This window comes from Symphalangus syndactylus, chromosome 12, assembly GCF_028878055.3.
Source record: "Symphalangus syndactylus isolate Jambi chromosome 12, NHGRI_mSymSyn1-v2.1_pri, whole genome shotgun sequence".
Classification (NCBI taxonomy): domain Eukaryota; kingdom Metazoa; phylum Chordata; class Mammalia; order Primates; family Hylobatidae; genus Symphalangus; species Symphalangus syndactylus.
This window is the reverse complement of record NC_072441.2, coordinates 40,289,641-40,309,117: the sequence shown is the minus strand read 5'-3', so window position 1 is coordinate 40,309,117 and position 19,477 is coordinate 40,289,641. Positions and strand designations below refer to the sequence as shown.

At 39.1% G+C, this 19,477-nt stretch overlaps 1 protein-coding gene across 1 annotated transcript in view; it reads right to left on the bottom strand.

Annotated features, from left to right (window-relative positions):
• CLCA1 (chloride channel accessory 1) overlaps positions 1-13,520 on the bottom strand; it is a 31,311-nt gene extending 17,791 nt beyond the window's left edge. The window contains exons 1-5 of the mRNA XM_063628010.1: positions 13,314-13,520; positions 8,890-9,030; positions 8,571-8,718; positions 5,858-5,963; positions 64-241 (exon numbers count right to left, since the gene is read on the bottom strand). Coding sequence (XP_063484080.1) covers positions 64-241; positions 5,858-5,963; positions 8,571-8,718; positions 8,890-9,030; positions 13,314-13,475 — 735 coding nt within the window. The 5' untranslated portion in view covers positions 13,476-13,520. The remainder of the gene's footprint in view (positions 1-63; positions 242-5,857; positions 5,964-8,570; positions 8,719-8,889; positions 9,031-13,313) is intronic.
• Between the last annotated feature and the right edge of the window lie 5,957 nt (positions 13,521-19,477).

Here is a 19,477-nt window from a genome sequence, read left to right as displayed (position 1 = left end):
TGGAGTAAAAGCCTCACTAAATTCATAAGAATCTGAGGGAGGGGGTGAGAACAAGGTACTTACAGAATCAACATGTTGTGCAAACATTATAGAAGCCTTCTCCGTCTGGTGGGATTGGAGTACAAACTCACATCCTTTTTCATAGAGTCCTGTTACTTTATTGAATGTGCATCTTTTGGTGTAACAGCTGCCTCCCTGACACTTCTTTACTACATTTGTACCAGTAATACCTGCTGAACATCTGAAAATATTGGAAGGTTAGATGTTTAGGTGATGTTGTCATTTCAAAGGGTCAGAGTCTAAGCTCAGTTTCTGACAGATTGCCTTTCTGTGATTTTCCTCTCATGATCCAAGAAACAAGGACATCCCATCATAGCAAAATTGTTAAATTGTCATCAGAGTCATTTCTGTTTGCCAGAAAGTATCTGAGGGGATTACAAAAATGGCATCAGAATGTATTTCTATGCAGCAGAAAAGCCAAGTCTGGCTTAGGGCTGTTGTTAGCATTAATGCAGACTAAGTCCTCAGGCACCTTTGAATCTATTCCCTTCAGCCCTAGAAGGTCAAGAGCCCTCTTTTATTCCCACAAAAGATTTGCTGACATTTCTTGTTTGTTTGTTTTCTAATTAGTTTATTTCATATGGTTTTTGTAGAGTTCTGGTATGTTCATAGGTATTTTAAATGTTTCCATGTATTAGGTATTTATGACTTTTGTTGCTGTTATAGTTGGAATGCTTTCCCCCACATCTTATTGTTTAATTGTATTTTTTTAAGTATATAACAATGCATGAGCGGTATAGAAAATTTGGAAAATGGCAAAAAGCATGAAGAAAAGAAAAAAAAACATGTCTCACCATCAGAAATGAGCTACTGTTACCATGTTGAAGCATTTTTCACTTTGTATATATCAACATAACACTCACTGCACAGATAGCTTTGTTTCCTGCTTTAAAAAAACTTAGCATATTTAATTTTTTAATACTATTATTTAATATTTTTCAAAATGTGGCTGGGTGTGGTGACTCACACCTGTAATCCCAGCACTTTGGGAGGCTGAGGCAGGTGGATTGCTTGAGGCCAGAAATTTGAGACCAGCCTGGGCAACATGGCGAAACCCAACTCTACCAGAAATACAATGAAAATTAGCTGGGCATGGTGTTGCGCACCTGTAATCCCAGCTACTCAGGAAGCTAAGGCACGAGAATTGCTTGAACCTGAGAGGCAGAGGTTGCAGTGAGCTGAGATTGCGCCACTACACTCCAGCCTGGGAGACACAGTTGGGACTGTCTCCAAAAAAAAAAAGAAAAAAACAATTCAAAATGTGATCTTAATAATTTTATATCTTTTAATACTATCATATGTATTCAGACTAACTTGTTGAACTTAGTTTCCCCTCCCAATTTGTCAGTACTAAAGTAAAACATCAATGAATAAACAAAATTTCATATCCAATTTTGACTGTATTTCCAAGTTTGCCCTGTGATTGATTCCCTGAGTAATTACTAGATCCAAAAGTTTGAACATTTTAAAGCCCATTGATACAGCTGCTCTATCATTTCCTTACAATGCATTTTTAAACATGAAATCACAGGATCAAGACTTTTTTTTAATTTGATATGTGTCACCCAAATTGCTTTCCAGAAAAGTTGCATGAATTTATGCCTCTAACAACCATCTCTGAGAGCTTTCATCCCACTGACAGTAACTTACTAGACAATAAATGCATCTGATCCTTGTCAAATTTACATCTCTCATTACTAGTAAGTATGAACATTTTTATTATTGGACATTTTTATTTCATTTCTTTAATTTTCTTTTTCTTGAGACAGGGTCTCACTCTTGTTGTCCAGGCTAGAATGCAGTGGTGTGATCACAGCTCACTGTAGATTCAACCTCACCCCCAGGCTCAGGTGATCCTTCCACCTCAGCCTGTCAAGTAGCTGGGACCACAGGCATGTGCCACCATGCCAGGCCAATTTTTGTATTTTTTGTAGAGAAGGGGTTTCACCATGCTGCCCAGGCTGGTCTCAAACTCCTGGGCGTTTTATTTTCTTCTTTTGTAAATTATCTATTCTTCTCCTTTGTCTATTTTTCTATTTGGATGTTACTGTTTTACTGATTTTTCAAAAGCTCTTTATGTGTTACAATACTAAGCTTCTAAAGCCTTTCTTTTTTGTCTTTGCAAATATCTTTTTCTGTTTTTTCCTTTTTATTTAGTTTATGTTTGGTTTGTGTGCAACAAAATTTTTAATTTATATGTAGCCACATTTATTATTCTCTTAGTTATATTTTTCAACGATTGAATGCGTTGAAAGAGTTTTGCTATCTAGGGATTTGATACTTATTAACATTCTTCCAGTTTTCATTATCATTTTGCTTTTTATCTTTAAAGAGTCTGTTAATTTTTTCCCCACACAGTTAAAAAATTGTCTATCTCAAGAAATGCTTTCTTCACAGACTTGTAATTCTACCTATAATAACTAAATTATCATATGTGTAAATGTCTGCCCACATTTTTTTTTTTTTTTTTTTGAGATGGAGTCTCACTCTGTTGCCCAGGCTGGAGTGCAGTGGCGTGATCTCGCCTCACTGCAAGCTCTGCCTCCCAGGTTCATGCCATTCTCCTGCCTCAGCCTCCCAAGTAGCTGAGACTACAGGCACCCGCCACCACGCCCAGCTAATTTTTTGTATTTTTAGTAGAGACAGGGTTTCACTGTGTTAGCCAGGATGGTCTCGATCTCCTGACCTCGTGATCCGCCTGCCTCGGCCTCCGAAAGTGCTGGGATTACAGGCGTGAGCCGCTATGCTCTGGCCCACGTTGTTTTAATTAATGTAGTTTTATAGCATATTTAAAATTTGAAAAGTAAGAATTCCCTTTATTACTTTCTTGTCCCCAAAATGATCTTAGCTACTGTCTACGCAACGAACTCTTGGATTTTTTTAATGAGGTAAAAATTGATGTACTTTTGACTAGAATTTCATAAACCCTATATATGAATTTTGTTTGAGTTTATATCTTCCATGAATTGAATGTCTCTCAATTTACCTTGGTTTTCTTTTAACCCTTTGAGAAGGATTTTATAGTTTTCTTTAAATATGTCTTCCACATTTCTTAGCGTTGTTTCTACTTTTATTATACCTTTCATCGCTGTCTTGGAGTATTGTTCTATTATATTTTTGAAGTGGTTATTGCTAATATATGGCAAAGTAATTTGAATATTTATTTTGTATCTGGTCACCTTATTGGCTTCCCTTGTCAATTTTAATTTCAATGTATTTCCTTGTGTTTTCTACGTGGATCACAGATCATCTGCATAACAATGATTTTCTTTCTTCCTTTCCATCTTTTTAACCTCCCCAGTTTTATTACATTGGCCACAATTTCCTAAGCAAGGTTGAATAATTGTGATAATAGTGGCTATTCTTAGTCCTGGCAGTGTCTCTAGTGTTTCCCTATTAAATATGAGGTAGATTGTTGGCTTTGAACAGATGTTCTGTATCACATGAATGAAGTAACCTCCTGTCCTGGGCAGTGCTGTTATTTGTGTGATTGCTTCTAAGCCTTAAAAATAATTTAAAATTTTGGAAGATAATGAGCAATACATATTATTAATATATTAAAATTAAAAGTTTTAAAGAGGACATGGCAATCATGTCTTATCTGTGGAAAGAAAAACGTGTTGTATATGTACTCATTTCTAGAATATCTCTAGAAGGAAACACTACTAATCACCCTTCCTGCCAAGGCAATATATGGTGTCTAACTGGCTGGAAGCTTAGGAAAGAGAACTGGGAAAGAGGTATCAGGTTTGGAATGGTGCCCACTGGGTTTGAAAAGTCAAAGCAAGGTATGATTGCATCAGAGAAGCCCCTCTGGGCTGTGGTCCATGTAGTGCAGAGTGTACAGGCTGAAGGCATCAGGAAGGCTGTGCATGGCTCTAGGAGGCAGCAGTGCACTTGATGTCTCTCTCTCTCTTTTTTTTTGGGATGGAGTCTTGCTCTGTTGCCTAGGCTGGAGTGCAGTGGTGTGATCTCAGCTCACTGCAACCTCCGCCTCCTGAGTTCAAGCAATTCTCCTGCTTCAGCCTCCTGAGTAGCTGGGATTATAGGTGTGTGCCACCATACGTGGCCAATTTTTTTGTATTTTTAGTAGAGAAGGAGTTTTGTCATGTTGGCCGGCTGGTCTTGAACTCCTGACCTCAGGTGATCCTGCCTCGGCCTCCCAAAGTACTGGGATTACAGATGTGAGCCACCAGGCCCGGCCCACTTGATGTCTCCTTATGCCTGAAGAGATCCAACAATGAGGCATAATATAATGGAAATGGGCCAAGTGTACAGAGTCTGACTGTTATAAAGAAAGGGAAAAGTAAAGAGCAGTAATGGTCCTGTGGGAGAAATGGAAGCAAAAACTGTGTTCTGAGCCCCTTTTGAAAAAATTGTACTAGGTCAAGACAGTTAGGAATCAAAGCTGAGTGCACCTCCTTAGAGAGCCATCAGGCAAGCAAGACCGGAAGCAGACATGGAGAGGGTGTTGTACCAACTTCTACTTAAAAAGAGGGTGTTGTTTTTAAATGCAGGAATAAATGTGCATTTTTATCAAGTTTCTTTTGAGAATCTATTGGAACAATCATTTATTTTCTTCTTTTCTTCATATGCTATATTCATTACTTACTATTACAACATTTTTGGATTTCTGGAAGACATTCTTACTTGGCTTCAATATGTTTGTTTTTCCCTTAATTTTGCCAGATGTAATTTACTATCCTTTTATTTGAAATCTTTGCCTCTATCTTTTTAGAGAGCCTGTAGCTACAGAATTTTTTTCATTCCATTTGTCAGGTTTTAGTATCTGAGTTATACTAACTCTTTAAAATAAATTAGGAAGTTCGCCATCACTTCTGTTTGCACTAAAGCAGTTTTTGTGCACTGAGACTGCTGGTGGCAAGAATTAGCCCATAAATTCATGGCGGCCAAGCGTTCTTTCCAAGTGTTGTGCTTGATTTCTACCGACATCGCGCAAGGTTTAATTCAAACTGGGAGGAGTTTCTGTTTTGCTTTGATATTCAGATTGTTTTTCAGGTAAGTTTCACAGTCCCTCCCAAGCCCATTCATACTGACAGAGTCCACACAGATACCATTCTGGGCCGGGCATGGTGGCTCACACCACCATGATGTCAGAGGTAATCCCAGCACTTTGGCACGCCGAAGTGGGAGGATCTCTTGAGTCCAGGAGTTCAACACCAGTCTGGGCAACATGAGGACACCCTGCCTGTACGAAAACTTAAGACCAGCCTGGGCAACATGGTGAGACTCCATCTCTACAGAAAATATAAAAATTAGTCTGATGTGGTAATGTGTGCCTGTAGTCCTGGCTACTCGGGAGGCTGAGGTGGTAGGATTGCTTGAGCCCGGGAGGTTGAGGCTGGAGTGAGCTGTGATTGCATCACTGCCCTCCAGCCTGGATGACAGAGTAAGACCCTTTCTCAAAAAAAAAAAAAAAAAGAAGATATTATTCTGCCCTCAAGGCACTAAAGAGCCTCATTAGCTCTGCTTATGTCACTGATGTTGGTATGGGATGATGGAGATACTAAACACAGCAACTGTAGATTTTTTATAGTTGGTACAGTTAAAAAAAAAAAGGAGGCAAATGATTTCTAGCTGCAGAGTGAAGAATTCAATTAACTGAACCACTTGTAAACAAAATGGTAGTTTTGTGGAAATCTGAAAAAGAAGGCACTAAGAATGAATTTGAATTAGAAAATAAGCCAGGACACACATTTTTTAAAGTAATCAATTCAAGAAAAAAAAGGTTGCAATTTAAAATAGTTTGGAACAAGTTAAATCAAAATATACATACCTTACTGCTTGGATTCTTCCATTGGATAAGTAGAATTTCTCATCATTATTGTACTCATCAAATACTCCCCATCGTAGATGAGCCCACTCATGGACAAATGCCCTACCTGTGAGAAAGTATTTTAAAAAACTGATTACAATAAGAATGGCAAAATTACCTTCTCACACTGGAAGAAAGCAATGTTTGGAATATTTATGCTTTGCTGTGTTAATTTTTTAAATTAAAGACTTGATTTCTTTAGATCTAATATCATAACTGTACATTTTCTTAAAATATAAATACTTATTTTGGCTTATCAAATGTTAATCAGGCACCAAGTAAGTGCCAAGCCATTATTTAGACACAGAGAAACAGCTGCCCTATCCTCACATAGCTCCTGGCGTAGTGGAGGGCATGTGTGATTAGAAGCTAAAATGCCTGGTGGTGCAGGTATGATGACAGAGGTCAGCAAAGGCGGCTATGGGAGCCCAGGGATTCCTACAGCAGCCAGGGCAGCATCCTCAACCACTTCTCCTCCCTCATGGCTCCTATCCCATCAGACCTCAAGGTCTGCTTACTCCATCTCTGTCTTTTTTATTCATTCTCACCTTTCCAGGCCCATTGCCACTTACTCCTGAATTGCTGCAGTAGTCACCAGATTGGCCTCCATGTCTCCATCCTTCAGGGTAAGTCCAACTTCTCAACATGGTGTACAAGGTCCCTGATGCCTCAGGCCTGCTCTTCTCTGCAGCCTTAGTTCTTGCTGTTCTCCACTCACTTCCCAAACTCTAGAATTAGGATGAATTCCTGAACTCCTTTTTTTCCTAGGTCATATCATGCTCTTATTCAACTCTGGTCTTTTTTTACCTATGTTTCCTTAGCTTGGAATACTTCCTTCCTATCTTTGCCTGGATAACTCTTATTCTTCTTTGAAAATCAAGCTTCTGTGTGCCTAGAAGCCTGCCCTGAAATCCTCATCCTAGGCCCAGTACTCTGCGTTTGCATTTCACCATCTCCCATTAGGCACTTAAAATGATAAACAGTCATTGCTACTTACTTGCCAGTCTCCCACAATAGAAAATTGTCTCCATGAGGACAGACAATATGACTTCTTCACTGTCATATCTGGGCATATAGTGTCTAGAACTTATCTGGGCATATAGTGTCTAGAACTTAGCAGGCATTCAGTGATATTTGTTAAACTTGAGTGAATGACTTATGTACAGCTCAGTTTTTCTGGAATGTAAATTCCAAGGAAGGCTGAATTTGGAGGGTTATGTGTGGTGGGACATTCTGTGGAAACTCTAGTATCCCACACTAAGGATTGGGACTTCATTCTGTAGGTGTTGGTGATCTCTTTAAAGATGATCGTGAGAGAGTTGGAGTGGAGTCACAATACAGAAAGGAGACATTATAAAGGAATGGTTTTATATATGATCATGATGCCTGGAGTGGGCTCAGGAGTGGGATGGGGCAGTCAGGTCAGTCAATTCAACACTTGTTTGTTGAGCCATACATTGAGAATGTTCTGTTCCTGTTACGGAGGTGAAATGTGTTGCAGAACAACAAAGAGGTACGCTTGACACATCCTCTTGACCAGGTCTTTAAGCGCTCTAGTGTGTTTGGGGATGGGGCTTGGATAGCGTTCTTTCGTTTGCTTCTCTGCCTTATATGTTAAAAAAAAATCAAGGTGGTTCCAGGGGATCCAAATCTTTTTTGAGGTAAAGAAATCTAATGCTAGTTATTTAGTAAACAGTCACATTTGATTCTTGGAAAGTACATTTTATATATATGTCATTACTTGTTTAATATTTCCTCCAATAATTGTTATATGTACCTCATATATAAATGATAAAGTTTATTTATCATTGGAGTTTTTTCTTTAGTTACATGTTTTTGAGAGCTGAATTGCAAAGGTATTCTGTCTGCTACTCAAAGTGTGATCCACAGACCGGTGGAATCAACATCTCCTGTGAGCTTGTTAAAAATGCAGATTCTTGAGTCCCACCCCACACCTAATGAATGAGAATCCACTTTTTTTTTTTTTTTTTTTTTTTTGAGACGGAGTCTCGCTCTGTCGCCCAGGCTGGAGTGCAGTGGCGCGATTTGGCTCACTACAACCTCCGCCTCCCGGGTTCACGCCATTCTCCTGCCTCAGCCTCCCAAATAGCTGGGACTACAGGCGTCCGCCACCACGCCCGGCTAATTTTTTGTATTTTTAGTAGAGATGGGGTTTCACTGTGTTAGCCAGGATGGTCTTGATCTCCTGACCTCGTGATCCTCCCGCCTCGGCCTCCTAAAGGAGAATCCACATTTTAACAAGATTCATAAATAATTTGAATGCACGTCTGAGAGCACTGCGCATATACGCCATCTGGTGGCTATTGTATGAATTGCAGGCAGAAGATTTAATTCCGTTGTCTCCTTACATATCCTTAGAAACTTAATACAAATTAAATTCTTTTACGGTTATAGTATGATGCTATAATAATAATTTACGAGAATTCAAAATACCATATTTATACATGTATCTAAAGTAAATTAAATTCATAGCTGAGAAATGCTGGAAATTCTAAGTGAAATGCATGTTCTATTTTAAGTGAAAAATGCTATGATGTTTTATCTCTAATAGTTTGGCTTATACGTGCTTACTCACAAAGATAATGCTAGTGTTGATACACTTTGAACATAAAATAGTTAAATTGTATGAGAAGTATGGTAGAATATTTCATACCTTGTGGTCCATATTCACGTAACTTTTTTCCTGCTATGAAATCAGGAGTGAGGTGGATCCTTTCACCCTTCTCTCCACAGTTGCCCATCTGCTCAGTGTAGGGTTCATCATTACCTGGAGGAGTAGACTCAGCAACCAGAACATCAGCCTGAAATTTAAGAAAAAGTTTTTATCATCACAAAGTTTCAGCAAATGAATTAACCATATTCGTACTGGAGTAAGTTTCAAACAACCACATTTGATTCTAGAGTATTTTGATTGTAAAAAATCTTGGTTACAGGAGAAAGTGGAATTTTAAAGAAGAACTTGATATTCTCACATTTTTGTAGGTCTCAAGTTTTGGTCTCACATAGTCAGCCTTTGTCTGCCATGTTTCAGGAATCAAAATGGCAACATTTTTGAAAAAAAATCGTTTTCCTGTAGCTTCAAACATATACGGAGATGCCTGGGTCACCATGTCCTGGGAAGAAAAAAAAAGCATACATTAACAATTGACTGAAAATAAATTAAATTATCAGTCATTCAAATTCACATCTGGATTTCACATTTTCAAAAACTAGTTTTTTGTTAAGATGGGAAGAAGAAATGTAGAAATACCTTTTAATAATAATAGCTAAGCTTTGAGAGCATTTACCAAATATTCTGTGTCACCGAATAATCAGTAACAATGCAGACTCTGGAGACAGACTCTAATCCTGGCTGCACCACTTTTTGTGGAACATTTGGCAATTTCTAATTCTGAGCCTCAGTTTTCCCATTTACAAAATGGGATATTATATTATAGTGACTGGCTGATAAGGTTGTGGTGAGGAACAAAGTGAAGCATGTGATGTGCTAGGAACAATGTTTACTTCACACAAGCAAGTATAAAATATTAGCTATGCATTTCACTTGCTCCTTTGAGGATCCATAAATCTCTGAGGGTGAAACTGAGACTTAGTATAATTCTCAAGGTCTCACAGCAAGTAGTAATGAAGAGAAAAAGTGAATGTGATTTTAACACCTGCTGACTCTTGTAATAATTTTGGGATTATATACTAAGTCAAATTAAATGTAATACTGAATGTTGTGGTATTATTTATTTATTCATTTTTCTTTTTTTTTAAACTTTGCCAAGTGCTGATAGAAGTATTTATTTTTCGTGCAGTGTGGTACTAAGAGACACAAGAAAATAGCATAATTATATATTTTCAAATTACACCTAATTTTACTTCTCTAAAATGAAATAGCTACAGTGTTAAATTATAAATGTGTCTGCAGATTCCCTGAGATATGTTAAGACAGTAGAGTAGGGAGAGTGATAGAAGATACTGTTATAGAAAGGGGGCAGTGTATCTGTTAGGACTGAAAACCGTTTGCTTCGAAAGTGAGCATAGACGGAGGAAAGAAGAGGCTGAAGACCGAGCCCAGGGAATGTGGGGGACCCCAGCATTCAGAGGTAGAAAGAGGAGGAGCCAATACAGGGGCCTCAGAAGGGCAGTCAGTGCCTGTAGAGGAAATGAGGAGCTGCGGGATGAGAGTGCTATAGGGAGGAGGGCGTGATCATCGGTGTCAAGCTGCTGAGCCATCACTTCATATGAGGACTAAGAACTGATCACTGGACTTGGCAGCATGGTGAGCCCTAGTAGCAGAATAAAGACAGCAGCTCTGTAAGAGTGGATTCAAGAAAGTGGGAGGTGAGGCGGTGGAGACAGTAAATACAGACAACAACAGGTTCAGAAGTTTTTCTGTGAACTAAAGGGGAATGGAGAAATTGGCAGCAGCTGGAAGTGGACTTCAGGACAAGACAGTTTTGTTTGTTTTAGTGGGAACTATTATAAAGTATTTCTATGCTAACGGAAAAAAAAACCCAAAAATGTAAAAGAAAAAGGGGTCATTGCAGGAGCAAAGTCCTCGTGGGAACAGACCAGAGTGACTAGACTCCATTGCCTAGTGGGGGTCGTGTTAGGAGCAGAAACGCTTCATCATTTTATGGAGAAGCAACACTTGGGTATTAGTGCATGGGTAAGTCCTACTGTGCCTCTTCCTAAGGGGTAAACTTGAGGAACTTATTTTATCTCTGACCCTCTGTTTCTCCCTTTCAAATAGTGATAATTATGGTTGCCTCTATTTTTTTTAAGTGTTCTTAATGATTTACGTTTTCTTCTTCTAAAACTCCCAGATTTTTAATACTCACTAGGAGAGCTTAATATTATGTCATTTTAAAAAATAAAATTAAAAAATAAGCCAAGATCACCAAAGACTTGAAAAGTAGATATAAAACTTCATATATTAGAGTATTTTACCATTTGACTTGTGAAATGTGAATTTCCAATATCTCCCGGGAAGAATAAGTAGCATGAAATGCTCTTGTCTTCCACATTGTAATAGAAACAATAATAAGGGATCTTTGTTTTGGCATCTGTTCCAGATTTTCAGAAAATCACCTCATATCCTAATACACACTTAGACTCTCAGGCTGAGAGAAGGTTGAGGGTGACAGTTTATAGGATGGGCTAGAAATTCCTTCAGGACAGGGACAGTATATTGACCACTGGACTTCTGGTACCTGACATAATTTAGATGCTCTGTAAATATTTGTTGAATGAATAAACAAACGAATAGATAAATAAAGTGGGTTTGGTAAGTGGAAAACTGGTATAGAAGTGCCAAGACAGGCAGTGCCTGGAGTCCTGCATATTGCAGAGACTCCAAAATAACCCTATTGTGTACCTTCTTGTGTGTGTGTGTGTGGGGGGGGGGGGTATGCGCGAGTGTATGTCTGCGTGTGTGCATGGGCTTGTGTGTGTGCACACGTGCTTGTGCATGTGTGTGTATGTATATTTGACGGGGGAAGAGAGAGTTTCTCTCTGACTCTCCCTTCCTCATCTTGTGACATGTACTCCCCCTGCTAATATTAGCAAGAATGCAGTGGATGGAAGTGGTGCAGAACCATCAACTGCTCTTGTAGGCAGGGAAATCTGGGGACTGTCCTGCTGAAGCAAGTATTTTTAAAGCTGACTTAGGGGCTTCTGTCCCCACAGGGGCACCAGGGGAAAGTCTCTCATCAGCAAGAAGGTTGTTGGAGCAGAGGGAGGAATGGTTGGGAAAGGTCTCCAAGCCCTCGATGAGGTCCCTCAACTCTGCAGATCTGGGACATCGAATAGGAAGGAGTTAGGGACTCTGATCATTCTATTCACTTAAGTGTTCTTGTTACAGAGAAGGAAATGATGGAAGCCAACTTATCTCACCCCCAACTTTAGGATCCATACTGGAAAGCCAATTTAATAATTGTAGCGAGAAGTACGTACCTCAGGAAGAAAACCTCCAAGGACAGTGAAGTGGAAGCACTTTGAAAGCTCTAGTCACTATATACTGTAGATACAAATTACCACGGTCACTGAAGATGAATACGGCATCTACATTCTCCTGGCATATTGCTGAACCCCACTGTCTAGCCAGAGACCGAAACACACTGGTTACGTGTTTGCTGATGCCACTTCCAAATTTAGAAACAATCAAAAACTCCAAAAACTCACTCAACATTTTAGATGATTGAGAGATTCAAGAGGTCTGAATCTCCCTTTTATCACAGACAGCCTGATCCTCTTTGGGTTAAGTAGGTAAGCTTTATGGTGAGTGACACCCTTCACTCTGTTCCCCATCCCCTACTGCTGCAATTCTCTAACTACACACTCCCAGCAGGTAGAGATGGTTTTCTTTCCAAATATTATCTTTCTGTATTTGCCTCTGCTTAGAGCAATGGATCTCTGGGGAAATCCCTCTGGGCCCTTGTTCTATTAATTTTCCATCTAGAGAGAGCCAATGACTATATCCACTATTTATTGAGCTCTTCCTATGTACCAGGCACTATGCATGCATTTTAAAGTTATTTTTTAAAGTTCCAAGATAAATTTAGATTAACAGAAGACATGCAAAATATTGCACCGTATTCTTACATACTCCACCCAGCTTCCCTTTATATGCATGCATTTTTAACTTTGATCCTCACAAAATCCGATAAGGGAGATATTTATTATTATTATTCCCATTTTACGGACTGATACTCTTACTAGTACAGCACTGCCTCTGGATGTGTTACAGCCAGATTCCAGGGCAGTCTTTTATAAAGCATTTCCCTCTTAGTTTTAGCTGTGGTTGTTGTACAAGACCTTCTTCAAGAGTATAGATGCCCCTGCCAGGACAGAAAGTCTTCTTCCTTTCCCTTCTGCTACATAAGAGGTAGCAAGAAATCTCTGAAAGGATCCCTTGAATTGGGGCTGATAAAATGCAAGGTTTTCTCCCATCAGAGGGTCAGGGTTGTTCTTACATCAGAGATTTGCATCTGGGGCTCCTTTTAGGATCACAGGGAAGGGGGTTCCAATTAGGAGAATAAAAGGAGAGTCTGACTCATGCCAAGGGTAAAATCAGGCAAAGGATCTGTGCATCTCACCATATCTGTCAAATGTAGCTGACTGCCTTACTATAGAACTAAATAATTTCCAGTGACATAATCCACAGCAGTACATATCAATTTATCATTTATCAATTGCCAACAATGTATCACTCTGAGTTACGTGCATTGCATTTATTATCTTATCTGACGCAAGAATCCTAATGGCTAATTTGTTATTATTTCCATTTTACAGATGAGGAAACTGAGACTTAGACATAAAAATACACGCCAGTGTCGTGCAGCTGGAATAGGGCACTCATGTTCTCTCCACATTTTTTAAAAAGCATGGATAATTACTATGAACTTACCTTTATTTGTTGAATGAGTGTTTCATCTTCTGGCACATTGGGGTCGATTGCAACGACAATGCCTTCGTAGCCATTGTTGTTCAGCTGAATGAGTGAATTACTCAGGGCCCCTTCTAGAAGGTGAAGAATCAAGATGAACACAGAACTCTTAAATGGCCCCATTGCTGTACATCTCCCTGTGATTTCTCTCTTTGGAAAATGCGGGTTACGAAGGTGTCTTTCTTTACCATTATATATATACAGATATGAAAATATAGACACACGTTTCCAACTTATCAAAAGTGGTTTATCACAGGTCTTTAACCCCCTGACCTGAATGTGTTTTACTATTGCTCTTGTCTTCAATAGGAGAATGATAACAATATCTTAGTCTCAAATTACGTACTTGTAAATATTTCAATTTGCCTTCAGCTGTGCCGGATGCTGGGGTGAGGGTGGGGGAGCCCACATCCGGTTCCTTGGAAGCACTCACAGGTGACAAGCAGCTTGGCTGTTGATAGGTTTGTTTACTTCCTGGAAATGTTTACCAAGCCATGGACACCAACCCACCCAAAGCCACCCCAACCCCCTCCTGCCCAGGAAAATCCAGACTGTTCTGCATATTCAATAATCATTTTGTAAGCCATATATCCAGTTATCCCTCATGGTGGTCTTTACCACAATGGTCGTTTTGTTTACCTTGACATAACCTCAACACCTCTTCATGCTCCCCTTAAACAAGAAAATATTCAATTATATTCCACATCCATTTGTACCAAAAGCATTAGCAAGTGATATAGATATTATTGACTATTTTATAATGGAGAGTAAAGATAAAATGTATATCTTACTTTGCAAAGCATACTCCTTCAAGTTCCTCATCAGACTTCTGGTTTCTCTATTGCATAGCTTCTACCAGTCAATAAAATTCCAGTTAACATCATTAAATTATTTTGCTGAAACTAAATGTCCCTAGGAACATGAATTATGGGCTGTCAGTGGCTGTATATATTCTTTCAATTTGCCAAACCTCAGTTGGAACCTCTAATTAGCCCCCCATTTTCTTGTGTTGAAATACTTGAAATATCTCTTTGTTCATAAATTCATTTGGTCTTCAGACGGTGGTAAGCATCAATTTCATCTTGTCTAGCATAATCTTAAGCAATTAAAAGGGAAACACTGAAATAGAGTGGAAATACTCAATTATAACGTGGTTGTCCAGATGATCCAAAATATGCTTTTATATCAAAATACGTATACGTTTATTATTCATACAAAATTTAAAAATTTAGATTCCAAGATATCTCAGACCCCAAATGTATGTGTCTTTGCCTGGGTTCCCTAAAGAACAGAGCCTAAGGCAGGCATATGTGCTAAGAGTTTGAGAGTTTAATCCCAGAGCAGTGAGAATGAGGGAATGGGGAAATGAGTCAGGGAAGGCTGGGAAGCAACTAAAGGAGGAGCATTACTAAGCCCTGCAATGGAGAGACCCAGCAGGCCAGCCCACAGGTGCCCTTGCCTTCCTGTGTGGGATGTCTCCTAAGGGGCTGTGCAAAGAAACCACGCCTTGGAGCAGCCCTTTGGAGAGAGGAAGGAAAAGCGTTTGGCTCCTTCTCATCTTCTACAGGCGATCATCTCCCCCCAGACTTCCTGGCTGTGTCATCCAGCCCTTTTGGCAGTCTCTTAGAAAGAGAGACTCCCATGCCTTGTGGTATGTGAGGAGCCAGGGGTTACAAGAGGTGGAAGCTTGACCTCGGGCAGTGGAACTGCTTGCACCTGCAAGGAGTGGATAGTGACTGAGGTGGAACAAATGACTGAGTGCCCAGTAGACAGATGGAACCAAGCAACTCTGAGGAAGTTCAATAAGAAGAGTCTGATACAGTCCACTCTTTGAGCTGCTCAGATTCACTCTAGTACTTTCATCATATCAAGTTCCAATATTATAATGTAGGATTTGTATTTCTGTGTGTGTGAGCACGAGCTGTCTCACTTTTTCCCTGAGAGAAGGTGCAAGTTTAATCATTTACAGACTCTCCTTCAAAGTGGTGGTCAATTGCAATCTGCTCAAATGCATAAGGCAAGAGGGTTATTGAAATAAATTGCAACGCCTGCTGTTACAGCTGGTCTCAAGGCTTTTAAAATCTCCCTCCTTTATCACCTATTTCCCTCACTTTTACTCAGCATTTTGGCTGATCTGTATTGTTTGTTCTCTTGTTGGGGTAATCCCACCCTTCATCCCTGAGTGGGGTCTTTAGTTGTCCTGCCCTTGTTGGCTGCAGCTGCTGCATTTCCCTATGACAGAGGTCATCTGGTGTGACAGACTCAGTTTAAGTGCTCTCCAAATTTGCTTGGCATTCCCTGCAAGCTGGGTCTTGGCTGCTTGCTCAGTGGAGAGTCCTGGCTGCTGCTAAAATTCACACATCTCCTAATACCAGTGTTTCTTCTTAGCTTTCCCTGAGAAGAGGGCCTAGTTTAGCATGACCTTCACTGTGCAGACTGTGTAGGCAGCTCCTCCATTCTCTCCCGTGCCCAAGTCTGGATTGAATGGATGCGCAGAGGCTTTGGCTCAGATAAAGCACTGCACCATGGCACTGGGATCTGGCTTTGTCAGAGGCAGCCCAAATGGGCCAAATAACACAAACCAGAGATGCAGGGAGTTAGCACCCTAAGGGACAACCTTTCACCAAAGAATATTTCCAGCATTCTAGAAGTTTCCTTTGCATTCCCTTCCAGTCAATCCCCCCAAAAGATAATTGCTATTCTGACTTCTATTGACACATAGGTTAATTTTGCCTGCTTTTGAACTTCATACAAACAGAAATATGCTATATGTACTCTTGCATTTCACTACTGTGACATAACATTTTCTATGTGAGATTCAGCCAAGTTGTTGAATGTAACAGTAATATGTTCTTTTTCCATTCCATTCCACTGTAAAAATATACTGCAATTTACTTACCACCCGCTCTTGATGAACATTTGGACTATTTCCAGTTTGGGACTATTATGAATGAAGTTGCCATAGATGTAAGCATTGATTTCAGTTGCGAATATACAAAGAGTGACGTTGCTGGGTGACAGGGTATACATCTATCTAGTGACAAAGACTCCCTCCTTTGACCAAAACTTAAGTCAGGATCCTGAGTCTTCTCTGACTAGATCTGACCTTGGGCTTCCCTCTCTGTCCTTGCAGAATCCAGTTTGAGCAAGAATCCTGCTAAGTCAGTTTAGGGAAAACCCCCACGTTTGGTATCTGACCATTCTCAGCATCTTTCCACCATGGCCTGCCTTCAGCAATGACCCTATCAAGTCATTTTAGCCAGACATTCCTTATCCTTGATGTTTCCTCGTAGGCATTTTTCATCCACTAACCCCACCCTTCTCCTTGGTTATAAATTCCCACTTGTCCTTATTGGAGTTGGAGTTAATCCACTCTCTCTCCCCAACTGCAAGACCTCCTTGCAATGGTCCTTGTACCTATCACCATGCCTCCCACCCCTTACTATCTTTAACAAGTGTTTGCATGAAGTTTTTCCTCGATACTAGATTATGTTGATCTCTCAAATACTTTTCAAGTGATTGTACAAGTTATTCCACCTTTCCACCAGTACATTGTACTGTCAGTCTTTCTAACTATCCATTTTCTTGATAGTGCAGTCATATTGTTCTGTGGTTTTGATTTGCATTTTCCCTAATGACTAATGTTGTTAAAGACCTTTTTATATACATATAAAAATGTATACTTTTGTGAAGTATCTCTTCAAGTTTTTTTTGCACAATTTTTAATTAAATTGTCTTTTTCTTATTGATTTATGGGAGTTCTTTATATGTTCTGGATACTGAGTCTTTTGTATTGAAAGATATATTGAAAATATCTTCTAGTTTGTGGCTTGCCTTAATAGTATCATTAGATGAATAGAGGTTTTTAATTTTAGTACCGTCCAATTTAATCTTTTATGTGTAATGTTTTTGTGTCATATTTAAGACAGCTTTCCCAAATTCATGAAGATATTATACAATATATGATTCTAGAAGCCTTGCTGCTTGACCTTTAACATTTAGGTATACTGATTGATCTCAAAATATTTTTGTGTATGGTGTGAGGAAAGGTTCAAGGTTTTTGTTTTGTTTTGTTTTCCTCTATGATAGCCAGTAAGCCGAGAGCATTTATTGAAAAGACCATAATTTCCCCTACTGAACTACAGTTGTGCTTTTGTTGTGCATGAAGTGACTGCAGATGTGCAGGTCTGCTTCTGAACTCTCTGTTCTGTTCCTTGTTCCATTGGTCTGTGTGACTGTCCTTACCTTGATTATCTGGTAGTGTAAACAGTCCAGATTTGTTTTTATTCAAGACTATTTTGGCTACATTAGGTGCACTTCAATATAAAATTTCAAAGCAGCTTGTCAATTTCACATACAAAAAATCTGGGTTTTATAGGAGTGCATTAAGTTTATAGATCAATTTTGGAAAAATTGACATCTTTATTATATTGTGTATTTCAAACCATGGAGATGGTATTTCTCTTCATTTTGAGTTTTATTTAATTTGTCTCAACTGTGGTTTATAGTTTTCAGGATAGAGATCTCGTGCATCTTTCATTAGATTTATTCTTAGGGGTTTTTCTTGGTGCTATTGTAAATGGTATTTTTATAAAATTCCATTTTCTAATTGCTAATCGCTGGTATATAAAAATATAATAAATTTTTATGTACGGACCTTAAATTTAGTGAACTTGTTTAATTCACTTATTTCTAGTATTTGTAGATTCTTTTGGATTTTATATGTATATAATTATGTCATTTGTGAGTAATAACATATTGATTCTTCCTTTCCAATATTTTTGTTTCCTTCTCTTATTGGACTAGCTAGGACCTTGAGTACAATATTGAATAGTGAAAAGAATGGATATTTTTTTTCTTGTTCCCAATCTCCGAGAGAAAAACATTCTAAAGAATTCTATATTTTATCATTAAGCATGCTGTTACCTAGAGATATTTTGTAGATACCTTTATCAGATTAAGAAAGTCTCTTTGGGCCAGATGCAGTAGCTCACACCTGTAATTCCAGAACTTTGACAGGCCAAGGCAGGAGGACTGCTTGAGTTTGAGACCAGACTGGGCAACATGGTGAAATCCCATCTTTGCAAAAAATACAAAAATTAGCCAGGTATGGTGCCATGTCCCTGTAGTCCCAGCTACTTGGGAGGCTGAGGTGGGAGGATTGCTTAAGCCCAGGAGAGCCACTGTACTCCTGCAATCCTGCCTCTCACTCTCACTTTGAAGAGAGTGAGAACTTGAGACCCTGTCTTAAAAAAAAAAAAAAGTATTTTTCTATTCCTAGTTTTTTGAGAGGTGTTTTTTTGTTGTTGTTAAATCATGAATAGGTGTTGAATCTTATCAAATGCTCTTTATATATCTATTAAGATAAGTATATAATTTTTCTTCTTTGTTCTGATAACGTGATGAGTTACAATGATTGATTCTTCAATGTTAAATCACTCTTACATTCCTAGAGTAAATCTTAGTTGATCATGATGTAGTGTCCTTTCAATTTGCTAATATGTTGCTTAGGATTTTTGCATATTTGTTCGTAAGATTGGTGTGTACTTTTCCTTTTCTGTAGTGTCCTTGCCAAGTATCAGTATCAAGGATATTCTGAGGCTGGGCGTGGTGACTCACACCTGTAATCTCAGTACTTTGGGAGGCTGAGGCAGGCAGATGACTTGGGGCCAAGAATTTAAGACCTGCCTGGCCAACATGGTGAAACCCTATCTCTACAAAAAAAATACTAAAATTAGCTGGACATGGTGGTGCAGACCTGTAGTCCCAGCTACTCAGGAGGCTGAGGCAGGAGAATTGCTTGAAACTGGGAGGTGGATGTTGCAGTGAGCCGAGATCACACCACCTGCACTCCAGCATGGGTGACAGAGTGAGACTTGTCTCAAAATACACACACACACACACACACACACACGAAAATTAGAAAATATTTGGAACTAAATGATAATTAAAATATGGCATATCAAAATTTGTATGACAAAGCTAAAGCAATAGTCAGGAGGAAATTTAAGAAACTAAGCAATAGTCTTATAAAAACTGTTTCAGAGTGTATACAGACAGAATATAAATATGCCTTTTTTTTTTTTTGAGACAGTGTCTTGCTTTGTTACCCAGGCTGGAGTGTG